We start from the raw sequence: 22558 nt of genomic DNA, 5'->3' as shown, positions 1-22558 counted from the left end.
CAATGATGTCAGTATTTGTTTCAAAATGTTCTACACATTAATATTGCTAAAAAAAATTTTTTTTCCGGCAATTTTATGAAAGCTTTATGTTTTAGCGCACAAGTGTTCAATGTAATCTGGAATAACTATATCAGTACGACACATAGGGCACTTCTTATCGTACTTCAGATATACTTTAATGCAGTTAACACACATGCATTCATGTTTGCAAGGAATTATTCGTATATTTGCTTGCCTATCACAACATATCAGGCACTCCTCACATTTGTGATCAGCTGCTATGGAACTGCTGATTGACGGCCTGTTTGATCTCGATCTCGATGGAACGGCAGTAGGACGCATCAGGCACTCCTCTCATTTGTGATCAGCTGCTATGGAACTGCTGATTGACGGCCTGTTTGATCTCGATCTCGATGGAACGGCAGTACGACGCCGAAGCCAAAGTATTAACAAGAGCACAGCGACACTAGCCACACCAAAACACACCATAGCAGTATGAGCCATAATGGCAAACCTTTTTTCTTTTTTTGTAGAAAATAAATTGCTACATCGTATGTTTTGACTCGAAATCCAATTTCGTTTTATATCCACTTTATTTCACTTTACGAACACACACAGACTAACTACAGCTATCAAATGATTCGTATATACTAATTCAGATTCGTATATCTTAATGATGGAAAACATTTATTTTTGTAACGTAACTTAACTGCACAACTACTGCTTACTTCTAACGGGAATTCCCCGATCGCATATAAGCAAAATGTACACTGCTATGACAATGGCTTGAGTTTGGCCAATGACAATCCAGATAAGACTCCGCCCACATGAGTGATGTCACATTTCTAACGTTTGTTTACATTCTGCTGTTCGAAGTTACGAAGTGCGTTCTTTCATTGAAAAACATTTTTAATCTGCAATGTAAATTTACTCTAGTGATGCTACTTTTTTAATATTTTTCTTTAAAGTATTATTTCCTACTGTTTCAGAAGGAATATAAATTTATGTCACAAAATTTCTTTTTATATGCGTGTGTGTGTACATATATGCATGCATGTGTATACACACACATACATATATTTTCAATATACAATCATATATGAATAATATGTATCATTATATGTGTCTGTATGCATATAAATATGAGTGAGTGTGTGTATGCATGTATTCATTTTTCAGGATGTCAGATTTCTAGCAATAATCTTCTTCACATCTAGCTAGGGAAGGGGAAAAAAAAAATATTAAGATAAAGCTTTTTTCTCTTAATTTTTCACATCTTCACATTCAGTTTTTGGTACTTACGTATTAACGCAACCAGGCCAAAATTCGCATAAATCGCCAAATTTGGCGACCCTACTTACGGCAACCCTAACGTGTTATGGGGCGTGTACTACCACAGCAATAGGTTTTCAGCGGAATTTGCCGAGAAAAGAAAGAGACTTTTTTGGTTACAGTACCTAACAGAAATGCCGTTACCCTCATGGAGAAAATTTGCGAAAATATCAAGGAAAGAAGCATCATTTATTCGGATTGCTGGAAAGGATACAATACAAGTGAGTTCGAAATGCTGGATTTCTGCATGGAACTGTTAATCACAAATATAACTTTGTGGATCCCAACACGGGTGTTCACACACAACATGTAGAGTGCATATGGGGCTCAGCCAAACGGCGCAACAAAAAACAGAGAGGAACAGCCCGTCATCATCTTGACTCATACCTTATCGAATTTATATGGCGCCAAGCTCAAGCTGTTAATGGCGAAGATGGTTTTCAATCAGTGCTAAAAGCAATAGCCAAAAGATTTCCGCCAAAAAAATAATTCTGCAGCTTATTCAAATTCGAAACCGGAAGGGTTTAATTGCTATTTTATATTTTAAAACAAAATAATATAAAAAACTGTATTAAAAATTATCTGTAATTAATAAGTGTACATTTTCTTTCTATTCATACTTTTTTACTCAAACTTACAAATCACGCCAACCTGGTTGCGATAATACGTAAGTACCGACGAAATCAAAGACTTACACAAACTCAGTGTGTACACAAACACATCAACCTAATTTCACTTAAAAAAAAAAAAAAAAAAAAAAAAAAAAAAAAGACTTTCACAAACTAGGCTTTGCGCACTGCCTTTATCCATGTACACATAGATCTATTTTGACTTAAACAAAATCAGGAAGCTAAAACAAAGTTAGAACTATTATGGTAACCAGAAAAAATTCGCCACTATCTTAAAACACAGAGATGAACAAATAACAAAAAATACACAAAAAGGAATAAATAACCAAAAATACATATTTCCTAATAAAAACATTAAACAACAAATCTTTTAACAAAAATTAACACAGAGAGAAGAATAAATAAATGAAATGTCAATTTTTTAACATACCCTTTTTTCACGTGCATACGTTTAAGCTTCCCACCACCATCTCCTCAATCCTCCACGTAAGCAATTAAATTAAATTTTTTGTCGTTTCAGCTCATCTGCTGTTAATTAACATTCATCCTCTTACTCATCTCAGACATACTCAAATGATGATATCCACAGAAAAATAATAGCAAGTTTAAAATCCAAGACCATAACCACGCACGTGCAAGCAAACACAGCAACTGAAAAGAATAGTAAGAACCAAAAACCTGGATCCATACGAAAGAGTTACTATTACAAGAAAGTGTAGTGGGCTTCCAGATTTCATGAACAATCAATACCGCTTGGCAATTTTTTCAGAAAAAACACCAAGGGGTATCTTAGAGTAAAGATTAACTGTACTCTCAATCAAAGCAATTATTCTCAGCACAAAAATTCATAACTGAACTTATTTATTTGTTGACAAGTAAAAATAAAAGTTAATAAAATCCATATTAAAATCTTTTAATAAGATTTATATCATACTGTAAATTCATTAGCTTCATTTATATATATTTTTAGTGCATCGTTCATTTCCTTTTTAATGGCAATCAAAGTAATGTAAACTCATACTTCAAGTAACTAAAACCTTGAAATCTTTGCAACATTGCATGTAAAAAAATTCACAATTGAAATGCATTGGCCGGCCATATAAAACTGCTTCAGAAGTCGCATGCAGTTCATGGGCTGCCAGTTTGAGACCAATGCTTTAGAATTCACTTCAGAATTAGCTTCTGTGAATAAAAAAGAACTATTGCATAATTTTAGCATTCCTAATATTAAAAGAAAAACTTTGATTTTAATTTTTATTTACTGTACCAAATCAAATCAGATGACCTTAATTTTTTTTTTCTTATGCAGATAATGAAAACATCTCATTTAATTTAAAATTATTAACTGTATGAAAAGTGACAGCATTTTATTCCATTTTGAATGATGTATAGTTTAAGAATGCAATTTCTCTCGTTGTTAATATTCAGGAATATTGTATAGTACAGTTTAAAAATACAATATTTTTCATAGTTAATATGCCGCAATACAGTACAAATTCAAGATTCAAACCCATTGGGATTTCAGCTAGTCCAGATTTTAGATCATCAGTACATATGGCAAGATGACATACATTCATAACAATATTGGGATTTTACTTATTGTTTAGTTCAGATAGAAAAATGCTAACTCCCACAATCACTCCAAGTCCGAAAGTGGGATCATGGGTCAACATCAATATATTGTCACTGGCCACGGTGCAATTCCCTAGACAGCAGGTGTTTGAAAGTGACATGCAGAAATCTCAATTATTCAGGAGAAAAACCACATTTATGGTACATCTGCTTATTTTTATTGAGTATAATATTGTCCATCCTTACGTTTTTTTAATGGGAAGGGAAGATCTTTTTCTTTTGTGTGATGATCCACAGGTCCAGATATTAGATGTACAAATTCTGGGATTTGTACTGTATAAAAAAGAAAATATACACATTTGTCCAACTGACCAAACAAATTTGTCCAAACAAGTGAATGTAAAATTTAGGGAAAAAAATTAGTTCAGTATAGATATGGAGGTACTTATGTATCGACTATGAAATTACCGGCGGGAAAAGTGCAGAATCGCCCACTGCTTGGCACGTTTTTAAGAATTGCTCTAACTCGGTATCCATGTGCACACTGACCTATTTTCACTTATAAAAAAATCCCAGAATTGCACAAAAATGGCAATGCGCACTGCCTTTATCCATGTACACATCGACCTATTTTCACTTAAAAAGTCGAAGAAAATTGACAAAAATCCAATTCTTACTCTTGTAAAAAGTGCCAAACAAACGCCAAATAAAGAAGTGGGCGATTCTGCACTTTAGCCTTACTGGCAAGCAGTATGATTTAGCATCAGTTATGAGTAAGTGTGACATAACAACACACTCAAAACATCTGCACTGTCTGTTGTACCCATGAATAAATCACAATAAGCTATCTTTTGTTTTTATGAACAGGGATATAAATTAACCGTTACTACTATATTTTCCCTTGCATTTTGAAAAAAAGGAATGACTAAAATTTGGTATCTGTTTGAACATGAAGCACGAAGTTGTGGATTATTTTCCAAGCCTAACAAAATTCTAGATATTGACGAAAGGTTTTCACAAAGCACAAAAAGTGGGTTGAATACCGACTATTTATTAAATAAAGAGATGTCAGTTCTTTCAGAGTTCTGCAGGACTGACTGATGCAACTTTAGCAGGATCTCAGACAATTTTCATGGTTTGATAGTAACCAACTTTCATGGTCAATGGAATAATATTCAAGTAATGATTGTGAATATAACTCTATCAGGTTTAATTGCAGTCAGATACATGCCTCTTTTTCAGAAACAAAAGAATTTATGACAGAGAGGCATCTTATCCTAAGATGTAAGGTATGTTTACTATTTTTTAAAAAATTAACCAAATTGATTGGCAAATTTACCTAATGTTGTAGAACATACTTGTGATCATCATTTTTAAAACTGCAGAACAGTTGATAAAATATTTGGTAAAAGTTTACAATTGGGTGCCCCTTCTTTTTTAACGGCAGGAAGGCACAATTTCAAGATGGCCACTACATAAAACCAAAATAAGAAGTCAAAGAATTGCACAAACTCTGTGTCCATGTACACACTGATCCGTTTTCACTTAAAAAAACATCCTAGAATTGCACAAACTATGCATTGCACACTGCCTTAAATTTGTCCATGTACACATCAATAAAATCAGGAAGCTAAAACAAAATTAAAATTATCATGGTAATCAGAAGTGAAGTTTCATCGACAAAATTTTAAAAAAAAATTTCTGTAATCGAAGGGCCAATACTACACTAGAACCGCCATTCCTTCTGTCAGGTAAATAATATACAGTCAAAAGTCGTTAATTCGGACACCCATAATACAGAATGATCTATAATCCAGACCTCAAAGCTGAAAACTTTCTGCGCATGTGCCACATTGGCACATGCGCACAGGCGTTTTACGTGTGCCCATAAGACCTTGACTACTGCGCATATGCGTTTGCGCAAGTGCAGAATACATTTTCGCCTGCGCGTTTAATGTATAATGGAATTATCTAATTATCTATTTCAGTTAATGTTAATGATAGTGTTGTTCCTTAATCTTCGAATTGGATCCCGCTTATTATTTTTTCCAGACTGTAAGAGCAATTTTATAAAAGTAAACTTGAACTTTCGATTATGTCAAATAGAATTTCCGATGCTGGAACTTCCAAAGGATCTACAAAACGAAAGTATGTTTCGATGTCCAACAAACAAAAGTGGAATTGCTGCAAAAAATGGATAAAGACACGAAGAATGTGACAGAGAGGTTAGTGAAAACGAAAAAATTTCGATTGACAAGTTAGTTGGTATTCTCGGCACAGCAATTAATGGGACTTGAACAGCGAAACTTTGTAACTGAACAAGAAATTATGTCTGTTTATAGAATTAAAGAGAAAGTATTATCACATAAAACGAAGCAACTTAAACAACTTACATTGAAAGAAATGTTTAATAAAGTAAACAAATAAATATTAAGCTTTTTTTTTTGTAAATTTTGATACCCTTTAGATAATAATTGTTCTTTATTTCATAAATTACGGTTTCATATTTTTAATTTTAGAATTTCTGCATGCCATCTTACGAGATTTAAATTGATGATCTATAAACCGGAAAAGTCGATAATCCAGAATCGCCGAAGTCCCGACGAGTCCGGATTAACGACTTTTGACTGCACATAATTAATTAACTAATGTATTACTCTTTAGTATGTCTCATGAAAAGAAGTTTAAGAACATTGGTTATCTTCAAAGGAGGTAATTATAGTTCATAAATACTTTTCAAAAAAGGTCTAAATATTTGGCTTTACGGCATTTCTATAAAACACTGTATTTTAATTACTTCATTATCTAAAATTATGAAATTTTAATTTATCAGAAAAATTATGACAACATTATGCAACTAACTCATTTGCTCAGCAAGAACTGAATTTAGAAAGAAAAAACCAATGCTTTAGAAATTTAGCTACTGGTAGACTGTACCGAAATGTTGAGATATTGCTAGGATTGCCATATATCCGGGATGGACAAAACTATATTTCTATTTACATATGGGGCAGCGTCCAGGATTGAAGAAAACCTGAGGTGATTAAACCTGAGGTGTTAAATGAAAATCTTAACAGGAAAAAAAAATAATAATAATTTGACGAATAAAAGGCGAAGCTGTAACAAAACTGTGTGTCTGGTATGCAGATATTTCAGTATTTGCTTGGGGTTTTCATCCGCAGAGAACCCGTTGGCGCTTCGGGTAAGAACCCGTTGCATTTTTACTCACCAAGCTTGCGGTTCATCGACGATGAGCCGAGCGAGCCGTAAACGTAATTTTTAGTGCATGTAAATTCAAGTTAGCAGATAAAACAATATATTAAGCATATTGTAGTAAAAATTAACAGGTAATAAGCTTGTAGATGTAAAACTAACCGGTTAAACGTGATATATGAAAATTGTATTAAATTCAAGTTAGTACAGAAAAGAATATATTAAGCATAAGAGCATTTATAACGAAAATAAAAATTAATTTAAAAATATAAATTAGTATTAATATACTGAAATTAACCGGTTAAAGGTGATATACGAAAAAAATTTGTCTTAAATTCCAGTTAACACAGAAAACAATATATTCCTTACTCCAGCAGTGGTTTGCTAATTTTGATGACCATGGTGATGCATCAAACTATTCTGTCATCCTAGATAATGAATAATATTTTTTTATTTCAATTTAATCATCTATTTATGTCACACCTGCCATCCTCTGAAAGGTTATTGTTAGAAAAGCATTAACAATATATTATCTTATTAAAATTTTACGCGATAAAAATTGATTTATTCTCAGAATTTTCGATGACAATAACCAATAATAAAAATAAAAACATTACTTAATTATTTAAAATGCACATGCACATTTTTGCGGTCTACGAAAACAAATTATTTTAGACGTTGGAAACCTCATGTTAATGGAATGTTACAGCAAAAGATTTACCTGATAGCTAGTTATTTTGCATGAACAATTAACGAATCGCCGACATAAATTTTTGACGATTTCATGAGACACCACGTAACTAAGCATGTGAAAAATTTGCTAGTATAATTTTATGAATTTCATACACCTGCTTCACAAGCACGTATATGTGATTGTAAAAAAAGGTTCTAATTGGGCTTATTTGCAATGAAGGAATTAGTCCATTATCTTTCAGTAAAAATATAATTATGAAGAAATCCTTGTTTACCTTTCCGGCAAAAACACCAGTCACGTTGTCAATTTAAGAGGAATTTTATTCCTGCTTCAAGAAACGGGTGAATTAGTGGTTTTCCTGGCGAGTTTGGTTGAACTGGTTTATCCAATTTAAATACTGGATTATACAATTTAAATATTATTGGAAAATTAAAGAAATTATTTTAGGCATAAACCTTAAACTTATTCATTAATATGATCTGAATCATATGAAGCGTCTTTTTTAATATCTTTAGCTTATTAACCATATAAAGAATCTTGTATGGATGTTTGTACAATAAATAATAACTTATTTACATGTTTTAATGTAGCTTATTTTATTCCTGCTCAACATAAAATACATTTATGAAGGGGTTAATTTATTTTTTATTTTTATTACCAAATTTTGCAAAACAAAACAATTTTTCGTAAATTTTATCGTTTCTTTCTTTCATGCATACGTTTTTCAGTATCAAAATATTTATAATGCGATGTTGTAATAATTAATAACTATATGAATTAAGGTCATTGGTCACTTTGCCTAGAGGCTACACTTTAAAGACATTCATGCGAGGCCACATTAGTGCTTTTTTAGTTTCACTTTCGATGGAAAGAAATGAAGTGAGTAGGTCATTTTTACCTTATTGTTTTAAGTTAATTTTGAAAACTTTATGAGATACTGAGATAATCATTCTGTAAATCAAAGAGAGGGATTTATTTAGAATCCACTGTCATTTTTAAAAATTTCTTTCTATTTTTTATAGCTTGGTTTGATATTCTTTACAGTAGTATTTATTTTATATTGAGGTGAACTGTGTGTTTACTTTCGAACTAACATCGCATTAAAAGAAATTTAATTAAATTTTCATCATCATCTTCCAAAAGTGATAAATAGAAAGTGGTAATCTGAATTAACCGTTTTCTGAGCCAGAGAGCTCAGTGGTTATACGTTAATGTGATTCAAAGATCATCTGAAAACATCACGTGAATATACCATTGCACTTAAACACCTAAAGAAACTGACAGGTGGTTTTGTGATGTCATACAAATAGTACATAATGGTGAATGCCAAAATTATTAACGCCGAGAAGCGAAATGATGACTCATAAATTTTCTGTGGAAGGTGAAGCAGAGAGTATAAGTCTTAGAGATCGGTCTAGGTAACTATGAGATTGGATGATTTGATGTTTTAAAGCGTATGATTAAATACGGTGCGCTTTTAAAAGTTGCATTTTTTTTACTGATGTTAGATAAATTTTTATGCTTCTACATATATATTAATACGCAGAATATATCTTTAAACATATATATTTATAATAAAAAATTATTTTATCAGATGTATAAAAAATTAAATTTGATTTCAGTTCTGTGTAAAACGTCATCTTAAGTTAGAAAAATTTTTATTTCTTAAACTTCTTTATAGTGAATTGTTTAAATGTTTATTTTAAATTCTTCAGTTTTGATATAGTGTATCTCAAAAAATTAATTGTATTGCTAAGGAAATGGTGATTATAAAAAATTTTAAAGATTAAGTACTAAATTTCAAAGTACGTGTACTATACAGTTGAAAATTTAAATTTCTTCATGTTAAAGGTAGTTTCAATAAGTTTTATTAAAATATATTTATGCCTGCCAAAAAGTAAATAATTGTGTGAAATATTTATTCAATTATTGTTATATGTACAATAATTGCATTCCCACTGTTGGGTTGCACTCAGTTTTCATTATAAAAAGCAGAGAAAATTCTGTTTTAAGTTGTTAAAAGTGTCATTTCAGTATCAAATGATTTATATTTATTAATCGACAATGTAATTATTCAGAAGTCATTTTACAGAAACTCGTTAAACTTTGCATCTAATTTACCAGTAAAAATTTCACTTTTATCTTTTATGTATTCTTTGAAATAGTTTTCTTAATGTCAAATACTTTAATTTTTTGTTTATGTCTTACCAACATTTTTTCTCATAGAAATTTAGTGAAAGCTTATGTTATTTTCTTTTTTTCAAATTTCAAATCCATAGTATTGTTTCTTCAATGTATTGTGTGTTTCTATATTAAGACAACATACTATTGAAAAAAGTGAAACTATTAATAATGTCAAGCACTCTAATTTATTGAAAAAAAAAAAAGCTTGTCTTTGATCAATCTCTTAATCATGCTATCAGAAAATGAAGTAATCAAGTGAATCAAAAGTGATAAAAAGTCAACAGTTGTAGAAGGAGCCTGTTTACAAATGCTGAGCTGTAAGTTATTTAACTATTAACTCTAAAGAAGAGTTAAATGACGACATAATAATTCAAATTGTATTAAGTCAAAGAAGCAGGTAGTAAAAGAAATAAGGAATGATGAGGAAGATTAAACCAAGATCATTTGAGATGGAAACATTAAATTATTTGTGAAACTGGTAAAAGTTTACAATTGGGTGCCCCTTGTTTATTGGAAATTCTTTTTTGATGCCAAGATCGGTGCCAGGAAGGCACAATTTCAAGATGGCCGCTGCACAAAACCAAAATAAGAAGTCAAAGAATTGCACAAGATCTGTGTCCATGTACACATCGATCTGTTTTTACTTAAAAAACATCCTAGAATTGCACAAACTAGGCATTGCGCACTGCTTTAAATATGTCCATGTACACATCAATCTATTTTCATTTAAATAAAATTGGGAAGCTAAAACAAAGTTAAAGCTGTCGTGGTTACCAGAAAAGAGGTTTCACCGGCAAAATTTAAAAAAAAATGTTGCCAATCGAAGGGCCACCCAATTCTACACTAGAGCCATGAAACTTTTTAAAAAACACTAATAAAATAAAATATTTGAGAAATAATGACTACTCATATTCTGTGATTTTTTTTTTTTTTTTAATTTTTTCCTTGTTAAAGCAGTCACTACTTTCTATTTTTTCACAGCTGGTGGAGTTAATTCCTTGATCTGCAATGTGCACAAGTCAAATGCATCCCTATTTTTATTTGGTAGCTGCTTTAATGAAGAAAATTGGTACTATTCGGTTTCGAGGGCCGTAAAAAAATTGCAGCGAAATTGTACGCGCAAAAGCGCCAAATCTAGCAAACGCGTCCATTTAACAGCGTAAGTTTATATAGTTCTATATTTCTTAAGACGCCATTGAAATACTAGTTTAATTTTTAAATCCTTTTTTGATTTTAAATCCTTTTTTGATATCCTATGGATTTAACAATATTGGAATTGCCCATGATGAAAACTCGGAAATAGAATTTTGGGTAAAGTGCAGAATCACCCACTGCAAAGAATTGCACATACTTGGTATCCATGTGCACATCGACCTATTTTCACTTAAAAAAAAATCCTAGAATTGCACAAAAATGGCACTGTGCACACCTTTGACTTTATCTATGTACACATCGACCTATTTTCACTTAAAAAGTAAAAGAAAATTGACAAAAATCCAATTGTTTTTAATTGTAAAAAGCGGCAAACAAATAATTGAGCGATTCTGCACTTTACCGAGAATATTTTCAAAGAAAAGGCATTGTTCATTATAGAAAATTACGTTTGAACAACCAACAAGATGAAATTATGCTTTAGCGATAAGACGGTAGCGAAATAGCGATGCAGGCATCCATTCAGTTGTTTAGCAATTTTTATGTAAATTATAATAATGATCTGAAATAGTTATTTACTCTTATGCTTCCATTCAGTCATGTTTAGCCTTTTTCATATAAATTATAATAATAAAAAAGTATTATATGAAATTAACCTTTCATCTAAATTAAAACATCAATCTTAAATAGTTATTTACTATTATACTTCCTTTCTTGCCACAATTATTTTTGGCAGCATTGGCATCAACAATAGTTTGACGATTTTTTACGGCCCTCGAAACTGAATAGTACCGGAAAATTTTTAAAGTAAAATCCATAAACATTTGAACTCTATTTAAAAAGACTTTGTGCAATACTAATGACTTTAAAAATTGATCAAAGAAAATTCAGGTGTGAGTAAATTTAATTGTTAATGAGTTTTACCCATTAATATGTTTGTAGAAATATTGCATATAACTGTTTTTCAGTAATGCAAGAAATATTTTACTATGGCATTATGCAATTTCAAGTGTGCAGTCTGATAAAGTCCCATTTGTAGATTATTGGACTTATGTTATTTTCTTTTTTTCAAATTTCAAGTCCATAGTTATAATTTGAAGTTTGTTTCAGTTTGATAATCTAGTTATAAATAATCTCTTATGTGTAAAAATCATGTATCATTTTATATCTGTGTAATTTATGTATGTTTTGAAACATAAAGATATTAAAACATTTTAAGAGAGAAAAATATAATAATTATGAACATTTTAAAATTTTATTTGTAAGCATATATGATTCATGTCGATTTTTTGATTTATAAAAATTTTTATTTTTTTGAATTGAATAATAAAATGACAACACAAACAAGAACAATGGCCTCTAGTGTAGAATTGGATGCTTCTTTGATTAGCAACATATTTTGCTCAATTTTGGCGATGAAACCCCATTTCTGGTTACCATGATAATTTTAACTTTGTTTTAGCTTTTTGACTTTTTTTTTTAAGTGAAAATAGATCGATGTGTACATGGACAAAGGCAGTGACAGGGCCTAGTTTGTGCAATTCTCTGATTGTTTTTTTAAGTGAAAATAGATCGATGTGTACATGGACACCGACTTTATGCAATTCTTCGACTTCTTTTTTTCGTTTTGTATAGCGGCCATCTTGAAATCGGGCCTTTCTGGCACCAATTTTGGTGTCAAAAAGGAATCGCAAAAAAAAAAAAAAAAAAAAAAAAAAGGGCCACCCAATTGTAAACTTTTATCGAACAATGGTTTTTTTATTTTTTTATTTTACGTTAAAAAAAAAATTCGCTTGAGACATAAATGTTCCTTTAGGTTTCCTTAGGTCCTGCCATTAACTTCTGGTTCGATATTTTTTTATTTTATTATTTTTTTTTTATCATTACTTGAGTTTTCCAGATTCTCCTGAAGAAAATTACTTGGTAAAAGTATATTTTAGGTACCCCTTGGCAATTTTTGGCGGTACATGAATACCAAATTTGTGCAAGTCCTTGTCTTGTTATTTTGGCTTGCATAGTGGCGATTTTTGTGCCAAAAATACACAAAGCTAAAATTACAAGACAAAGAATTGCAAAAACTCAGTATCCATGTACACATTGACCTATTTTCACTTAAAAAAAAATCCCAGAATTGCACAAAAATGTCATCGCCCACTCCCTTGACTTTATCCATGTAAACATTGACCTACTTTCACTTAAAAACAAATCAGACAATTGCACAAACTAGGCTTTGCGCACTCCCTGGAGTTTGTCCATGTACACATCGATATGTTTTCACTTAAAAGTCAAAGGAGCAGCCAACTCTACAATAGAGGCAAACAAAAAATACATAATCTCAATAAACTACATTTTAAACCAAACAATAAAATAACATAAAAAAAGAAAAACCTGTTATGCATTTAAGCATTACACAAAGCAAATATCCACTTACCTCTATGGCACACATTTTTAAGAAGTTTTTAACAGCATCCAAAAACTTCTTAAAATTATCTGAACTAGAATCTGTCTATCGGCGTTGCCACTTAAATTCACAAAAATAAGAGTAAAACATATCCTATGTATTCCGGACTGTCAGGAAAATGGATACTAAGTAAACCTTCATTTACACACCAGCCAATTAATGCACTTTTCTCCTTTCATTCCAAATCGTAAAGAAACTTCAAATTAATCTTACTACATTCAGCCATTCTACCGACTAAACAATGAAACAAGCAATGTACTTCCTAACCACACACATGACAAAAGCTCTTACAAAACATCCCATGATTCAAAATTTCCTATAGTAATACAAATGATTACGTCAATAGGGTTTCCATAACATTCAACTACTCAGATTACCATAAATGAAACAACAACTTTGTTATGATACAAGGGGTTTAACCAATTACTTTCGTCCTTGTTGGATTCTGAAGTCATCTCTGTAGTGGGAGGGACATGTTTGGAACCACTTTATTGTGAAACGGATTCGCATCATCTTGACTCGTCCCCAAAATGATTAGCAAGCTGTTGTTGTTCTCTTCCTCTTTCTGAAAATATATGTATGCATTTAACAAACATTCTCATTTCATAAAAAGCAAATTTAAAGTTAACCTGACCCTTTCAAAATCCCGAAGAGTCCGGATTTTGGATTTTGTACTGGACATATTTTTATTTTTGAGCACACAAACAACAAAAACCAGCTGGGTCACATTTATCTCCAATGAGAATTTAAGAGGGACGTATATGTCCCATGTTGAAATTTTCAGCAAAAAGGGAATAAAAATATAATAAAGGATGTACCTTTTCATTTCAAAAGTAATTTGCAGTTTTAGCCGCCAATTTACAGTAAAACAAGAATAAAAAAACAATAAACAGACTTGAAGGTATAATTTAGGACACATTCACTTTGTTGCTGGATGTAGACTGACTCGGAGAGCATGATGAAATTGAGAGGGAACCTTTAGTCAAAGTCCAATACTCCAGTGGGACACAGACTCAGGCGTTTGTTATAGAAGCATTTCCCTTTCGAATTTTTTTAATATGCTATGGGGCTTATATAACCCCTTAGACGCAAATGTGTTAAGGACAGTCTAAATTTTTTATTTTCATTCTTTATAACTGTAGTCAAAACTTAACAACAATCATGATACAGTAAATGCATTGGTAGCTATATGAACTGGTAACTAAGTCATTGTCTCCATGGCTTGCCAAAAAATTGGTTTAAATAAGCTGCTCACCTAATGTCAAGAGGTAAACAGCTTGATGTGTCAATGCTACATAGGCCGGTGTAAGCTTTTATCAAAGATGCCAGAATATCTTCATGTGTTATTAATCAAAACTATTAATCTCTTTCAGTTATATGTATTCACATTTTTTTTTAATATAATCAGGTATTTTTTGTTTAAATCATCTGAAATTAGTTTCTTTCAAAATCAGAAATATGTTTTATGTTTTTCTCCAATTTTTTTGAGGTAATTAAAGTGTGAATTGTATACGTTATTGTAGGGAACAAAGTATTAACGATCAAGTTGCTGATGAATGTAAGTCCAAAGGTAGTGACTGGACTAAGTCTGTCGTGTTTTTGCTATGCTTATTTTAAAATAAGAATCTTACTTTGGATAATTCTATTTTTAAACTTTTAAAAATTAACAAAATAAAATGGTAAATATTAAACAGATATCAAAGGATTATTTCTGAGTTTTAATATAAAAACAATAGAGGGTGTTAGTTTGTCATTAAAAAAAAATTGAGGAAAAGTGAATGTAGCATCTAAACAGCAAAACAGATTTTCCAGTGTTATTTGCATGTTGTGAATTGTACGTAGTGGATTAAAGAATTGGTTTTAAACACCTGGCTTGTTAGGCTTTTTGGAATTCAGGAAGAATTATCTAGTTTCATTTCTTAGAGTTCTATAAATTAAATAGTTAAATATTAAACAGATATCAAAGGATTACTTCTGGCCTTTAATATAGAAATACCAGAGGGCATTAGTTTATCATTTAAAAATTCTTTTCAAGGAAAAGTGAAAATAGCTTCTAAACAGCAGAAATTTTTTGTTTGCATCATGTGAATTGTATGTAATGGATTAAAGAATTAGTTTTAAATAGCTGGTTTGCTAGGCTTCCAGATAATTGCTTCTTTCTAAAGACTTCTTCCTTTGGGGGTATATGAAATCTCAGAAGCCATTCTCACCTAAGCCTTCAAACCTAAATTAAATTTGAAAATGAGCTTCTGCTGTTTTTGAAATGACGACTATTAACAAATGGATCACATTTGTGTAAAGCTTTCATATTGCCTTCACATTATAAAAATTTTTAATCAGATGAATTTGAATTACCTTGTGTAATAAATGGTTCTGAAGAGTTATATTAGGCTGTTTGGAACTACTCTCATATACTCTCTCGGTTGGTGGCAAATTTCTCACCAAAAATTTTTGGCGAGAAACTCCACACCGCCATATTACTACCTAAATTTTTTTTGTTTACATTTCAAACTTTAAGCCTAAAATGTCTGCAAAAACGCGATTTTCGCACGTGCAAAAACCATGTTTTAAACACACAATTTAAGCTAAAAACCTGAAACAAAAAGAAAAAATTTGGATAGCAAAAACATGAAGTTTCTAACCAAAAATATTTGACAAGAATCCATGTACACAACGATATGTTTTAACTTAAAACATCACAGAATTGCACAATTGATGCAGCAAAGGAATCTACGAACTACCCACACCTTGCTTAAATAAATTAACAACAATAAATTTCAAAGAATACCATGTACACAGCGTTCTGTTTAAACTTAAAAGAGCATCTATGAATTGCACAATCTGGGCAGCAAGGGAATCTATGAACTATGCACACCTCGCTTTAATAAATTAACATAACGACAATAAATTTCAAGAATACCATGTACACAGTGGTCTGTTTAAACTTTAAAAGACATCTACGAATTGCACAATGTAGGCATTGCACACTAATTGACAAAATAAACTAAAATACATTTCAAACAATTAAAAAAAAAAAACAACAATAATGACAGAAATTCATATTAAAAAAATGAACATAACATTCTACAAAATAAGAACAAGAATAAAATACAATGTACTTATCATGAACGAATGCTTCTCCGAACAGCAGAAATACCAATATCAAACCTCACCAAAACAATTTCACCACAAATTTGTTAAAAGCATTTTCTCTCATTTCAGAACAACGATGGAAAAATATGTAAACCACCAAATAAAACGCAAAATTGCGTTTTGATTATAAGTAGGCAACGTAGCTTTAACATGCCGCCACGTAATCTCTATTATATTTATATGACAGCCAGACTCACTATCCACAAAATTGATACTGTGTTTCTCAAATAAATGTTCAAAACCTTCTCCTCCTAAATACCTGTAGAATTTTCAGCCACCCGAAAAAATAGTTGTACCAGGCACACGACTAAAATTTTGCCATCACGTCTTTCGTTGCATCAAGTTTCCATGTAAAAAGGGTTGCCATAGAAACCAACATCATCCCCAAAACCATCGCAGAACATGCAATTGCGCCAAAAACCAGCGCACAACACACATCACCGCATACCGCATTTGGCTACCTGAGGGCACATTTAAGAGCAGTAACCGGCTGTTTTTTAAAGTTTATAAATATCTTTTAATTGTATGTATTTTTATTAATTCTTTAGGCATCATATTATAAATGAATCTGCAGAGAACATTTTAAGTAGTGATGAAGGATTTGAAGCTGGAGAAGATGATTCTTTATTAGAGCCTCATTATTTGCAACACAAAAAAAGGAGTTTCAAATACAAGTTTTTCTGTTGTTTGTGCCATTATATGCAAGTGTTTTGTTCAAAGTAAGTTATGCTGTGTTCGTGTTTATTTACATTTTGTAATAGTAAATTATAAGTTTGTTGAAAATGGCATTTTTTAACAAATTTTGTGCAGTCATATGTTAAAAAAAAGAATTTCTTCTTACCTAGCAAAATACTTCATTTCTTGTAGTGAAGTTATTAATTTAATTTATTTATTTACTAGCGTTAGTTAATCTATAGATAGATAGATAGATAGATGTTTCCACCATATTTACCAGCTATGAAAATAGCTAGTTGTATTGCAAATTAATCACTAATTTAAGAAAACGTGTTTATATTTATTGGATATTGTTAACTTAACCACATTAATTGAAGATGCCAAATTGTCTGAATGTCCCAGACTGGCAACCATGCACATAATAATTCTTCAATTTTAACAAACATCATTTTTCATGTTTTCTTGTGTTCTAAATTCCAATGGCTTTTGTTGTCAAATATTGTTGATTTTAGTCTTGAACTGAGTTTTAAAATATGCTTTTGTGGTACTTTCCGGAAATTGAAGAAATAACAGTAATATTCGTACAGTAATACATTATTTCTCACAAAATTGAAAGAACAATTGCTTTGAATCTATCCTTAAAGTTATCACCAAACTATCTTAACAGGAGGGCACAAATTAAAAGCAATTGGAACAATAACTTGGAAGATAATATTGAAAGTAAACAAAAGTACTAAATAAATGCTTATTTAGTAATGTTTGCTAATACAATACTAAATAAGTAAAATAAATATAAGAACAAGGAGTTGTTTTATTTCTATATTAATTATTAACATTTAATATAAAAATAAAACAGTCATTAAATACAACATAATATTTAGTATATTTTGAATAATATTTGATTATTCCTTGGTCTTTATCAAGAAGCAGCTAAAATGGTTATTGTCAGAGGCATATTTCTGAATAATATCTATATAAAGGAAAGGAGATTAATCAAAGGAATTCTTTTTACTTCCTTGTATGAAGTAAACGAAGTATTGTGGGTTTGAAAATTTTGGGTTGCAGATTTTGAAGGAAATATCCATTTTGACTATTTGTTTTAGCATGACATCTGTATGTACAGACTCTTTATTCCAGATTCTAGAGATAGATTCCAAATTATTAAGCTAGATATATAATAAAAGACTGATTAAGCTAGATATATAAAAAAATCCATTTATTCCAAAATGGATTTTTTTCGTGATGTCTGTACATATGTCTCATGACTCAAAAATGATTTGCCGTAGAACACTGAAATTTTGTATATGGAACTGCTATATGATATAGCTGTGCATCTTTCATTTTTATTGCAATCGGCAGTATCTAAATATTTATACACGCAGAACACACCCTTACCCAGCTTGAAGTTCTTATCCAGCCTTTATTTTTCACAGTAGTTAGTCATGGACATGGACTTGGACTTCTAGTTACAGTAGTGTTTCAGATGATGAAAGTATTCCTTTTTTGGCAATTTCAAAACATACTTAAAAAAAAAAAAAAAAAAAAAAAAAAAGTACATTTTGGACATACAGTCAAAAGTCTTTAATACAGACTCGTTGGGACTTTGGTGATTCTGGATTTTCGGTTTTTCCGGATTATAGATCATCAGTTTAAATCTGGTAAGATGGCATGCAGAAATTATAAAATTAAAAATATGGAACCGTAATTTATGAAATAAAGAGCAATTATGATCTAAAGGGTATCAAAATTTACAAAAAAAAAAAGCTTAATATTTATTTGTTTACTTTATTAAACATTTCTTTCAACTTGCACAGCATAGAGCATACATTACGCATAGTCAAAATTAGAAAATTGCAACCAGAAAACTATTTGATGTGTATTCGTGATATTTATAATGACGAGGAATTTGATTTAAATCATATCAAAGATGAGGTACATCGAGATGAAATACTACATTCAGTAAGGAATTATAAGCCGAATAAAATAAAAACGTCTGCCTTGAAGATAAGGATAGTGCTGACAGATCAACTTCCAGTTCATTGCGCGCCGCGATGTCACCCCCCCCCCCCCGCAGAGCAGCATGAAATTGATAAGCATATTTCGGAATGGTTAGAGAAACAAAGGATATGCCTTTATCCATTTTTTGCAGCAATTCCACTTTTTGTTTGATGGACATCGAAACATGCTTTCGCTTTGTAGATCCTTTGGCAGCTCCAAAATCAGAAATTCTTTTTGACATAATCGAAAGTTTAAGCTTGCTTTTATAAAATTGCTCTAACAGTCTGACAAAAATAATAAGCTGGATCCAATTCGAAGATTAAGGAACAACGCAATTTGCAACATTAACTGAAGTAGATAATTAGATCATTTTAGCTTAGCTTATACCGTCTGTTATACATTAAACGTGCATGCGTAAACGTATTATGTGCTTGCGTAAACACATATGCACATGCGTAAAGGTATTATGCGCATGCGCAGAAAGTTCGTAGCTTTGAGGTCCGGATTATTGGTCATTCTGGATTATGGATGTCCGGATTAAATACTTTTGACTGTATAATAAAATCTAACTTTTATTGCAGTCTCCTTGTTCTTATATTTGGAAACTTGTTATGAAAAAATAAAAATAAAAGAAATTTGACTCTTTGTGACAGAAAAAATGAATAAATTTGTAAATGAATATCATACAAGAATGGCATATAGTTCCCACACCAGATTTTTTTAAAATTAAAATTTAAAATAATTGAATGAGAATATAGTAATTCAAAATTTAAATATTTAAAAAAAATATAACCTGCTTCAGTGCAACCTGAATGAAAATATGTACTAAATAAAAGAAAATTAAAAAATTTTAACAGGTAACATAAGTACAGAAATAACAGAACTGGATATAACAAAAATATACTTTTTGATGAAAAAATAAAAAGCTGTTTAACCTTTAATACCCAATAAACTGGAATCAAATATGTCTGTAAAAGAGTAATTCCCAGCACAAAAATTAACCAGATTTTAAGAATTGAAAAAGTTTGCAGAGGAATTGAAGACTTTCTTAAAGAAATTCACCTACTCAGAGTTACACTTATTCATAATAAAAGTCCTCCATAATAAAATTAAATATTTTTTTTTTTTTTAAATTTCTAATTTCAAAAAATTCTTCTTTAGTCCTAGTATAGTCATGTAGGTGAAGAATTTTCAATGTTAATTTACTATCCTCCTTGACGTTCCTCCTTCCCTGAATCAACTGATTTTGTATATTTGTTCTAAAACAAAAATATTTTCTATTTCTCATTTTCATCTGCTTTAATTTAATATTAAAATTAAAAAAATTCCTTTCTTAATTAAAATGTAAGTAATATTTTATTTTTTCTTTTCTTTTTACTTCTTTGTATGAAGTAAAGGAAATATTGTAATCACGAAAAATTCTGGTTATCATATTTCAAAGAAAATATCAATTTTGATCGCTATTGAATGCAATTTAACAATGTTTTTCCACGACATCTGTACGTATGGGCTGAATAAAGGACTTTTTTTCACCAAACAAATTATAAAACTGATTTAAAATGGGTTCAGAGGAGACTTTTTCATGGTGTCTGTACTATCTCGCATAACTCAAAAATGAATAGCCTCAGAACATTGAAATTTTCGGTATAGGACTGCTATAACATGTAGTTGTGCACCTTCCTTTTTGATCACAGTCGGTTGCACCAAAAGTATATATATATGTCATATTAAAAGCACAAGGAAAGGAAAAGCCGGAGCAGTGTCGATGCGTGATTAGACCCATATTGAAGAAGAATTTTGATTGCGTAGTATTTAAAGAACTTGGCAGTCGAGGCAGTTTTAATTCCATTTTTATTTCCAGCTGATATTTGTGGCCACAATCACTTGGCACTCTAGTCGTGCCTTTCCACAGAAGATTTACATTTTTGATATTGTTGAGATAGAAAGCAAGCCAGCGAAATTACATCTTAGCAGAGTAGAGGGCAAAAGCTGAAGTGCGTAGTTATGAAAGATGGAAGCACGCGAAGAGAAAAGTTTTGGTTTACAATTTGGTGATTGGTTGTCAAGAGGCATCTGGTATTAACGGTTACGTAAGATCGCATGATTAATCTGAATGACGCAATGCAGATAAGTTATTACGATTTTAGAATAGAGAGGAAGAATTAATGTTTATAGTTATATTATAATTCTGATTCATACATTTTTATCTTACATATTCCCCCCTTCAAAAAGAAAAAGGCGTAGCGACAGAGAAGCCTTTTTAAAGAGAAAGAGTTAAAGCACTAGCAAATCAAAAAGAAAAACATAAATCATAAAATTTTGATTCTATAAAAGTATAATTTATAAATATCAATTTTTTTAAAATAAATTTTTAATTTTTAGAGTCCTATTGCCTTAATATGTAGGATAAAAATGTATGAATCAGAATTATAATATAACTATAAACATTAATTCTTCCTCTCTATTCTAAAATCGTAATAACTTATCTGCATTGCGTCATTCAGATTAATCATGCGATCTTACATAACCGTTAATACCAGATGCCTCTTGACAACCAATCACCGAATTGTAAACCAAAACTTTTCTCTTCGCGTGCTTCCATCTTTCATAACTACGCACTTCAGCTTTTGCCCTCTACTCTGCTAAGATGTAATTTCGCTGGCTTGCTTTCTATCTCAACAATATCAAAAATGTAAATCTTCTGTGGAAAGGCACGACTAGAGTGCCAAGTGATTGTGGCCACAAATATCAGCTGGAAATAAAAATGGAATTAAAACTGCCTCAACTGCCAAGTTCTTTAAATACTACGCAATCAAAATTCTTCTTCAATATGGGTCTAAAAACGCATCGACACTGCTCCGGCTTTTCCTTTCCTTTTGCTTTTAATATGACAATTAAGCCGGCAGGATAGTTTCCTGCAGCCTGAAACCTCAATGGAAAATTTAGTTCTGCTCTTCAAATCATCGTTTTGTGATAAATCCAAGATAATGTGAAAGAAGTGAATCATCAAGTTTGTTTTTTCAGTGTTGAAAAAATAACAGATCATTCTTCTGCTGTGGTGTTTTGCAAGTGCTTCAAAAAATAATCACGCATAGTGTTTATAGATTGAAAGTAATCTCTCGATAAATTGAGAAGTTCGAATGCCTAGTAAAAAGGAATATTGAATTTGCTTCGCCGATGTCTACAATATTTAGAAAAAAAAAATGCTTTAAATCATCAGTGTATTACCGTTTAGGAATTTAGCATTACAGCGAAATTACATCTTAGCAGAGTAGAGGGCAAAAGCTAAAGTGCGTAGTTATGAAAGATGGAAGCACGCGAAGAGAAAAGTTTTGGTTTACAATTAGGTGATTGGTTGTCAAGAGGCATCTGGTATTAACGGTTACGTAAGATCGCATGATTAATCTGAATGACGCAATGCAGATAAGTTATTACGATTTTAGAATAGAGAGGAAGAATTAATGTTTATAGTTATATTATAATTCTGATTCATAC

The 22558-nt window shown here is 31.0% G+C and overlaps 2 protein-coding genes across 4 annotated transcripts in view; one reads left to right on the top strand and one right to left on the bottom strand.

The window, feature by feature from the left end:
• Nucleotides 1-7868, bottom strand: part of AIMP1 (aaRS-interacting multifunctional protein 1) — a 43156-nt gene extending 35288 nt beyond the window's left edge. The window contains exon 1 of one of the 2 annotated variants that reach the window (XM_085820002.1): nucleotides 7715-7868. Coding sequence is in view for 1 of the 2 variants with exons in the window: in XM_085820001.1 (XP_085676127.1) it covers nucleotides 7468-7554 (87 nt within the window). In the remaining variant the exon portion in view is untranslated. Of the gene's footprint in view, nucleotides 1-7467; nucleotides 7689-7714 lie in introns of those variants that run through there. The other variant, XM_085820001.1, reaches the window with a different exon arrangement.
• Nucleotides 7869-8224: 356 nt separating this feature from the next.
• LOC118186690 (putative phospholipid-transporting ATPase IIB) overlaps nucleotides 8225-22558 on the top strand; it is a 111176-nt gene continuing 96842 nt past the window's right edge. The window contains exons 1-2 of one of the 2 annotated variants that reach the window (XM_035356814.2): nucleotides 8225-8319; nucleotides 16939-17109. In XM_035356814.2, the coding sequence (XP_035212705.1) occupies nucleotides 8315-8319; nucleotides 16939-17109 (176 nt within the window). In that variant the 5' untranslated portion in view covers nucleotides 8225-8314. Of the gene's footprint in view, nucleotides 8320-8354; nucleotides 8859-16938; nucleotides 17110-22558 lie in introns of those variants that run through there. The other variant, XM_035356813.2, reaches the window with a different exon arrangement.

The sequence above is a fragment of the Stegodyphus dumicola genome, chromosome 7, assembly GCF_044657685.1.
Source record: "Stegodyphus dumicola isolate Sdum_Otavi_A_Nest chromosome 7, ASM4465768v1".
Classification (NCBI taxonomy): domain Eukaryota; kingdom Metazoa; phylum Arthropoda; class Arachnida; order Araneae; family Eresidae; genus Stegodyphus; species Stegodyphus dumicola.
This window is presented reverse-complemented; position numbering and strand designations above follow the sequence as displayed.